At 58.5% G+C, this 9,546-nt stretch overlaps 1 protein-coding gene across 1 annotated transcript in view; it reads right to left on the reverse strand.

Moving 5' to 3' along the window:
* Positions 1-9,094, reverse strand: part of CACNA1I (calcium voltage-gated channel subunit alpha1 I) — a 97,949-nt gene extending 88,855 nt beyond the window's left edge. The window contains exon 1 of the mRNA XM_063076312.1: positions 8,853-9,094. Within this exon, the coding sequence (XP_062932382.1) occupies positions 8,853-9,094 (242 nt within the window). The remainder of the gene's footprint in view (positions 1-8,852) is intronic.
* Between the last annotated feature and the right edge of the window lie 452 nt (positions 9,095-9,546).

A 9,546-nucleotide genomic window follows, 5' to 3' on the forward strand; every position in this document is an offset into this window, starting at 1 on the left:
TCATCTGTCCAATGGGCACCATCTGGAGCCGGCTGAGCTGCTGGGAAGAGGAAATGCACCCAGCACCGAGTAGGTCCTTAATGAACACCAGCGCCCTCCCCTTGCAGTCTTCCCCTCTGCCCTCTGGAATCTGGACCCCAAACATCCTTCTGTCCTCGACCTGCTCCTGTCCCCCCCAGCCACACTCCAGGCTGTTACCAGCATCCCTGGTGACCACAAACTGGGCTCTGAGCCCTTGACCAGGCTGTTCCCTTAGCTGGGATACCGTTCCCTGCCTCTACTTCTCCCCTCAAGTCTCTCCTGTCTTGGCTCCGAGGCTTCCTTCTTCACGGGGGAAGGCTCCCACGGCATCCCTGGTCAGGACAAGCTGACCACTCCATTCTCCTGTCACCTGTGGCCCCCTGAGGGCCCCTCTGCCCAGACTTTACTCGATTTTGCCTCACAGGAGTGTGATTCGGTGTGGTTCTGCCTCCTCCATCAGGCTGGGGACTCCTTGGGGTCACTGCTGAGTGCCCGGGCCTGGTGTGCTACCACCCCACCCAACACAGCTAAACAGCCCTGGGGGCACCTCCACTCAAGTCCAGAACAGTGTCCGACACACAGCTGGACTTCAGCAAACACTTGTTGAATGAATGAATGAATCTCCATTGCAGGAAACTCCTGCCTGGTTTCCAGGCCTCGGTCTCTCTCCCTCAAGCATTCTCCATTCTGCTCTAGGAGTGACTATTCTAATAAATGAATCTGCCCATGCTCCATCCCTGCTGGTCCCATCAGCCGCACCCCAGTGCCCACAAGAGCAAGTGCAGGCTCTGCCTGGCAGGTGACGCCCTGCTGTCCAGCACCTGCCTCCCACTGTCCCAGCCACACTAAACTCCTCACTGTTCTCTACACTAATCCCTCTGCCTGGAACACCCCCTTCAACTCTTCTGGAAAACTCCTATTTATACAGCAAGGCCCAGGCTGAATACCCACTCCTCCAGGTAGGCCTCACCCCAGGCTGGGTCACAGGCAGCCTCTACGCCTGCAGCAATCTGCACAGAAAGCTCCAAGAGGTACCTGAGGTTGTCCTGAGGGTCGGGCCCTCCCCTGGCTCAGCCAGGCTCCTTTGATTGGCTATGCGGCCTGCCGTGCTGACCAATGACAGTGCAGCATCCACTCTGGCCACCATGAGCATTGGTACTTGCTGCTGGCTTTTATTTCTGAGAAAAACAACCTTCTCACCAGATGGAGAGAAATGGTCAATTTCCCAGGCATGTGTTGCTTCTCCCAGCAATGCTTGCCACCCCTTTCAACATTCCCATTAGGCCAAGATTGAAGGCGGAGAGGACACCGCCCCCTCTAAAGAACTCCTTCCCCAGCCATGAGCAGGCTGGGCTGGGGGCTGCACTGGCCTGAGAGTCTGGAGTTCGGGGCTGCAGTCAGCCCTGGCTTTGCTGATTACTCAGCGTGTGACCTTGGGCATGTCATGCTCCCTTCTTGGGTCTCAGTCTCCCCAGCTGCAGAATGGAGAGCTAGCACATTCCCCACCCTTCTGGGCTGTGGCAGGTGCTGTGACAATCTGAGAGGTTACGGTGGGTGGGATTGAACTTTGGGAGCTGGAAAGTGCTACACAAGCCCGTGAGGGCCAGGCCTGTGCTGGTGCTGAGATGGTGAAGCCAGAGCCCAGGCCCTGCCCTCCAGGGTCCCCCAGCCTTGTGGAGAGACAAGGCAGGTAGCAAACAAGCACGGGGACGCAGGAGCAAATGCAGGGAGGGACTGATGAGAGCTGAAGGGGTCTGAGGAGGAAAACATTGGGGATCCGGGAAGACTTCCTGCAGGTGGTGCCTGGAAGCTGGACCCTGTGGGGCAGGTGGGATTTGGAACCAGCGATGGGGCGAAGGCATCACAGGCGGCCAGCCCGGCAGAGGCAACCGCAGAGGTGAGGGAAAGCGGCGACAGCGGCGGCAGCTGTGTGGGCTTCAGGACAGAGAGCGTGAAGGCAACAGCGGGCGTGGGGTTGGAGGACAGCCAGGGTGAGCGGCGGAAGAACTCGGGTCCGGGCTGAATTCAACTGTTCTGGGAGCAGTGGGGGGCAACAAAGGTTTCCAAGTGAGGACAGAACAAGCAAGCAAGTGAGGGGAGGGACAGGGACCACAGCCCCTCCTGGGTATAGAGCACTTGACAGATGCCAAGCAACTTCCATGCAGATCCCCGGAGGAGGGAGCCAGTTCAGGGGAGAGGTGATTGCCGAGGTCACACAGCTTTGGGCTCCTGGCCCAGTGCTCCCTCCACTGTGGGGGGAGGGCAGGGAGGGTGACACCACTGTCACATGGGGCAGGAGGAGCAAGGTCCCAGGAGCTGCCTGTTTAGACAGGAAGAGAAGGAGGAACTCAACCCCAGACACTCCCAAGGGCCCTGCTAGGGAGAAAGGGCTCAGGACTAGAGGGAAGGAAGCTAGATTAAAGGAGGACTTCCTTTAGTCCAGGGCCCCCAGAAGGGTCTTTATTCACCAGCCCAAGGCTCTGTCTGGTGCAGCAGGACTGACAGGCAGGCAGCCCAGAGGCAGGGGGATGGACTAAATGACCAGGGCAGGGGTAGCAGGTGAAGGGAAAGGGGTCTTCTGCAGTGATGGCCCCGTTCCTCCCCCACCACATATACAGCTTTCTAGGTGCCCCCCGCTGACTTCTTGCCCTCCCACCTCCAGGGGCCAGCACAGTTCAACCCTTGCCACCCCCTGGGCCTCTCAGACCATTGCCAGAGACGTGGGGCCTACCTGCCACCTGCCCTCAGGACCCTGCCAACTCCACCATCAGCTCCAGGGCACACAAAGCTACCACTAGGAACTTAACCATCTGCCCCGTGCTTGCCCTGGAATTTTCATTTGACCCCTTGACATTCCCATTGGGAGTCACTGTAGCCCTCGTCACACAGACAGAGGCCCAGCAAGAGCAAGGGACTCATCCAAGGCCACTCGGCCAAGAAGCCAGGAGCAGGTTTTCATTCACTCAGCAACCAAGCCGCAGACCCTGAGTCACCTCTGAGTCCCTTTCTTCCAACACCAATCCCAGAAGCAGCCACCCCTCCTTTGGGACCCTCCTCTGCAGGCCCCCAGCCAACACAATGGGCTACCACTATTTTTCACCATAATCTCGCAGGCGCCCATTCATGATGGGTCTCTAGGCTGCACATCTCTCTTAGGAACCCAAACAATCTTCCCCTACACAAGGTGGCCAAGGCTGTCCTCTGCACAGTGCTGCTCACAGCCGTCAGTGAAGTAGTGACTGCTCTGGTGGCTGGGCCAGTGAATGGGGGAATGAGAGCCCATTCATCCCCCAAAGACTCACCGAACCCTCGCAGGGAACAGCACCAGACTGGGCACCACCAGGCTGGACGGCCACTTAGGAGCAAGAACACCCACAGACTCCACCTCTAGCAGGCAGAGAGAGGGCTGGAGGCAGGCAGGGGAGCGGGGCAAGGCAGAACGGTGGGTTGAACCAGGACCGCAGCTGCAAAGGCACACAGCAAGTGAGCCTTCCCACGAGGAGGGGAGCAGAGGGGGTACCCCAGGCAGCCCCTTCCAGACCTCACCACCCAACTCTCCCCATCGTGCAGATGGGGAGACCGATGGCACCAGAAGGGGAGTGACTTGTCCAAGGTCACTAGGCAGCTGGTGCCTCCTGCCTCCCAGCCCAGACTGGCGCCCTCCCGCCTCCCGAGCAGAGGTGAGGCCTGCATGGCGGACTGCCTCCCCACCACGCACGGCCGGCCCGCTCCGCACCGTACACCGCAGCAGAAGCACACTCAGCACCGGCTGCCGAGGGGCCCAGCCCAGGAGCATGCCAGGACGGGAGGGGGCTGCAAAGTCCTCAACGGGGTCCTCCCCGGCAGACCACAGGGAGGCTGCGGCTGAATGTTCACGCTGGGAACCTGGGGGATCATCGCCCAGCAACCTGGAACTGAAGCAAACCACCTCCCTGGCCCGGGGGGAGTGCAGAGCCAGGCATTTCTCCAGGCTCCACAGGTGGCAGTGGTGTCCTGGATAAAAGCCAGGGCTGAGGAGTCAGAGAAATTGGGGTTTTCATCCCAGCTCTACCACGTCCTGGCTGTGCAACCCTGGATAAAAGTTACTCAACCTCTCTGAGCCTCACTTTCCTCATCTGTCAAACAGGGCTGTGACGGCATCTACCTCTGGGGGTAGCTACAAGGGTTCGGGGTGCAATTTGAACAGTAAGCGGCAACTCTTGTTATCACCCTGAGCACCTCCTCCATGTCGGACACGCTGCTGGGTGCTCTACAGGAATCATCTCTAAGCGTCTTCAATAGCCCCATTGTAGAGACGAGAAAACTGAGGCTCCAGGAAGGGGAACAAAAGCGAGTGCAACCCCCCTCTGACTGGCCCTTCTCTCATGTGCAGCCCGTTATGCTCCTGACAAAGGCTCTGGAAGCCTGACTGAGGGTGGAAACAGGTTTCCAACTGATCAGTCAGGGCTGGCAGGGGTGCCCTGCTGGAGGATGCCGGGATCCATCAGCACAGCTCGCACAAATTCACCTAAATAACAGAGATGGAATCTGATTTTCCTTGGAAACAATGTTCTCTGAAAGTGTTATGTTCTGTCTGAAGACCTGTCGCCCAATGTCTTATTGAATCTACCACAAGCAGAGTGTTTACTCAGCTGTGTGCGAGGGCCCTGCTCGCTGCTGGGGCACAGGTAATCAGAGGGATAACCAATGTGTGGCAGCTTTTCTAGTCCACAAAGCTCCAGGGTCGCATTTGCCTTATGTACTACTTTGGTCTTCAGTGCAACCCCGTGAAGCAGGTATTACTAATCTGTTTGAAAGGTGGGGAAATTGGGTCTCAGGCCATGAAACTGACCCATGGTCACACAGCAAGTTAGAGGCAGAACCAGCCCCTGGGTCTGTCTGACTCAGGTCCACAGTGCTCCCCACAGTGCCACACTCTACATCCCCATGAGTCAAATGGTTCAATCTATCCCCTGACATTTCAAACCAAGAGGGATTCTGGCTGAAACCCCAGCTGACAGCACATGTCCAAGGCCCAGGCCAGGCAGGGAGCGGTGCTGACATTTGAGTGAGGGGACCCTTCCCGCCCCAGCTCGTGGGCCCAGGGAGGGTCCTGCAGCCTGCTGGCTCTTCAGTGAGTCAGGTGGTGACTCAGGGCCGAGCTCTGGGCCGGTTGAGGAGCTGAGTCAGCGAGCCCCAAGCTTCAAAGGGTTGCTGGCTCTGGGCCAGGGACACGAGCTCAAGGCAGGCTGTTGGGCAGACCCTCCCACACTGCCTGCCCCCTCCTGGGCTGGGGGTCACGACAGCCACTCCCACTAGCCTGACCCCAATGCCTGTGTGTCCACCAAGCCTTTGGGTTCTCAGTGGGTAGCAAAACCACCCACGGCAGGATCTGGGCATGTGAAGGGTCATTTGTAGTGGTCACAATGGTTGAGGGGCATGATTCATGTTCAGCCCCCAGGGGCCAAGAACAACAGACATCCTGTAATGTACAAGACAGCCTGGACTACAAAACACCGTCACACCCAAAATGCCAGTAGTGCCCAGGGAAGCACTAGGTTAAGCACTAGGTTAACCCTGATAATGTGGGGGAGGGAGGCTTCTGACCAGGGAAGAATCCTAGAGGCCTCAGCTCCTAACCAAAGACACCCCCCACACATGCAAACACACCATCTCCAAGCCCCTAAACCCCATCCTGAGCTCCCATGACCAAGTCCCTGCTCCAGGGGCCCTCTATGGATACCAAAGTCTCCTGGGCCTGTGTTTGTAGAAACCGCCCATGGCCTCTCTCCCGCCTGACTCAACTCGGCTATGAAGTCTTAGCCCGGCAGCACTGTAGTCAGAGGTCCCAGAATCACAGGACCTCCAACTCCCAGACACACAACGTCGCAGCCACCAAATCTTAGACTCACACACTCTGTGTCTCTTTGAAACACAAAATTTTTGCACTCTTTGAATCACAGAAGCTTAGAATTTCAGTGTCGCTGAGCCTTAAAGCATAACTTTGAACCCTTAGACTCAGTCACAGAAGTTTCAAGTCAGAGTGTCCCAGAACCTGACACTTTTGAAGTTGCTCTGCTTTGGAATCACCAAATCTCTGGTCTGAAAGCAGCCCAGAAATTACCTCGCCAGTTTGGGCTGAGACCTGAATTATCTCCTTCCCTCAGCCCCTGTCTTTGCAGCCTATGGCCAGGGGGATCCTGGTGGAGCCCCTCACTCTGGGCTGCTCCCAGGGTTTGGAAGCCCCCTCCTGAAGGAGACAGCTGAATTCTGCCCCTCCCCCTTGGACCCAGGGCTCTCCCCAAGACAAATGAGGGCCAAGCCCAGCTCTGCCCGGGATCGGGACCCCTTCTGTCCCCTCCTGGGTCAGCCCCTCTGTTGTCTCCAATCCCAGGCCATGATCCACATGCTCTGAGGGTAGAGGCAAAAGGGTAGTAAAGACAAAGGGGACAGGGACCTCAGGGACTCTGCCGAACAGGCCAGAAAGGTGGAGAACTGGGAGGGTCCCTGAGGACTGGCTCAGTGGCCAGGGCCCAGTGCCTGACATCAAGGGCGTGGGCACCATCTTCTGTAGCAAGTGTGGCTGGTACCTGAGCTCCCAGGGTAGGACAGGGGCATCTTATCCAGCCCCTCCTTTTTGGGTGGAGGCACTGAGGTTCAGAGAGAGGGGACTGCCCAAAGTCACACATGACAGACAGGACTCAGACCAACTCCCCATCTAGGGGCCTTTCAGTGACACTTGAGCCAGCTTTGTGCTGCTTCAGCCCAGCCAGACCTGCTAGAGCCCATTAGAGACCGAGCTGCGCCACACTTCCCAGCCAAGGTCATCTGAGCCACACCCCTGCCTCCAGCCCAGAGCAATACTGACTATCCTAACCATTGAGGCTCAGAGAGGTGAAGTGACCTACTCAAGGTCACACAGCACCCAAGTAGCAGAGCCAGAATCAACTCTTGTCATCCCGCCCAGGAAAGGCCCTGTGACATTGTCTCATTGTCTCCCTTGTCCTTCAGTCAGCCTTTCTCTTCCTCAAAAGCCCATAGCTCCTGTGGTCACCCCCTTTTCTGGCCTGGCCACCCCTGCTCACACACTGCAGGCCTCTAGGATTTCCCCAGCACTTTGTGTTAAAACTACCCACATGGGTGGTGCCTGCATCCCTACTCCAAGACCTCTCTGGGAGGGCTCTGCTTCTTTGTCCTCTGTGTCCCCAGGGCAAACGTCAGTGAGAGCTGGATGGACTAAATTACTGAGCAGACCCGCTCACCACACTTGAGACCCCATGAGCCATCCCACAGCAGCTCTAAGGCTTTTGCCATCCCCCCACTCTCCCAACTGTGCTCTCTGCCCACTCCAGCAGAGATCCTCTGGTTTCCAAGAGTTGGTGAATCCGCTATCACCTGAGCCCCATAGAGAGAGGGAGGCTGGCAGATGTGGGCTCGGGTACGGCTGCGTCCCCCTGGCCAGCCCCACTACCCCAGCCCACATCACAGGCATCCCTGGCATCACAGGGCAGGGATTGGCTCAGACCTGCAGCCCGAATCCCCAGCATCCCCCATGCTGCCCTTGACCACCAGTACCTCGAGCCCTGAGTGGGCTCTGTTCAGTGGGTCCTGCAACCTCGAGGCCACCACAGTCTAGGTCCCAAAGCCTCCACCTCACTGGCCCCTGGCCACTGGCTCACCCCTGCCATCCAGTCCCACATCACGGCTAACTCACAGTCCTAAATCCCAGATGTCCCCACACCCCTGCTTTGGACTCCTTGCCAGCTCCCCGGAGCCCTCCTGCAGCCCACAGGCCCTGCAAGGTCTCCTGCTCCCGCCAGCTCATCTCTCTCCACTCAGCCCCTCGCTCCTTCTACCCCAGCCGCACCACACGCCTCCGTTCCTCTCTCCTCCTGCTGCACCCTGTGCCTGACGCCCTCCTGCCCACCGCCCTCTACCTGACTAGCACCATGCCTCACTGAAGAGCCAGCTCAGACATCGCCAGCATGCACCCAGCAAGCACTGAGCACCCGCCACATGCCAGGCACGGTGCTGGTCACCTGACAGTGCCCCGGAATGTGACAATAAATGGCAAGGCTTCCCTAAGGAGGAGACGCATAAGCCGTGACGCAGCAAAGGATGTGGTCAGGTGAGGAGGGAAGGGACACGTGTTGCAGACAGAGGGAAGAGCACTGAGGGGCCCTGAGGCCTGTAAGAGCCCTGGGGAAGCTGAGTGCTGGGGAGCAAGGCGGGCGAGGGGCACGCAGGGCCTGGCAGGCGGGGTTAGGACTCTGCCCCGTACCTCTAGGGCAATGGGAGACCACGAAGGGTCTCAAGCAGGGGTGACATAAGCACAAGGCAGCAAGTGGAGGCAGGAAGACGTGCGGAGGCTCTTGCCACTGCCCCGTGGCGCTGGACAGAGGCACAACGTGGAGAGCGAGGGGTAGGCGGGGCTTCCCCTGTGTGTCAGTCCTGCCTGTTGGCCCCGTTGGGATCAGCTGCCCCAGGCCATGCCCACAGGTCCTCCATCGTGGCTCCCGTCACTTGTGTGCTCACCGTCCATGAACGGCTCAGTTCTGGGAGCTGGGCCAGCATCTGATTTATCTGCACCCCCGGCCCCACCCAAGAACTCTGAGCCAGCCAGCCACTGGACACGATGACCCCACACTCATCTGCAACTTCCAGAACCTTCATGTCAGCAGAACACCAGGTCCTCACCAGGCCCGGTGTCTCCTAGACTCACCACCTGAGCTCCGTCGCCACCACCAAGGCCCAGTGGCCTCAGCCAGGCCTCAGGGCTCCGGACAGAGGAAGGTGTGGGCAGGAGGGCTCACTGGGCTGGAATGGAATGGCCCGGGCCACACGGAGGATATGGACTACACACCATCTTGATGCACCAGTTCCGGGGGCTGGTGGTCTGTCGCAGACAGAAGAAGGCAACAGGTGCCAGGTCTGGGTGTGGCACATCCGGATCGGCTGGATCGGCTCCATCCAGGGGCTCATCCAGGCCTGGAGGGGAGGGAGGGGGGCTCTGGGGCCCCGGCTGCTCCTCGACCTGCGGCTCAGAGGCTGGAGTGGCTGCAGACAAGGAGGGCGGCGAGGCGCTCTCAGCCATGGCAGCGCTGAGCTGGGAGCCCTAGGGAGACACAGAGGGTAGCACATGGGGGCAGGCCCGGCACTCACATCCAAACCTACCCTCCCCCCGGCATGGGGACACGGCTCAACCAGCCCCAGACCCCCGCAGGCCTCGCCTTCACTCTCAGCAAAGTGCCAAGGGCCCAGCTGCACCCCAGTTAGAACCCACCCAGCCGGGCGGTCATGGGCCAGGTGTGGTGCACCTTGCTGGGACTCAGTTCTGGCAAATGCAAAGTGGGGAGAATAAACCTTCTCAGAATGTAATCGTGATATTAATTGTTTTACAAGACTAGAGTCTATATTTATTTCTTTATCAGAGGTAAAGAAAACTTGCAAGAAAAAAGTTACTGTAAAGACAGACTTTGTTGCCAGAACAGTGCATGTTACAAAGGGAAAGTTGGGGTGCTGTGGAATCAGACACTGGGGGACCCT

This window comes from Cynocephalus volans, chromosome 12 (assembly GCF_027409185.1).
Source record: "Cynocephalus volans isolate mCynVol1 chromosome 12, mCynVol1.pri, whole genome shotgun sequence".
NCBI lineage: Eukaryota > Metazoa > Chordata > Mammalia > Dermoptera > Cynocephalidae > Cynocephalus > Cynocephalus volans.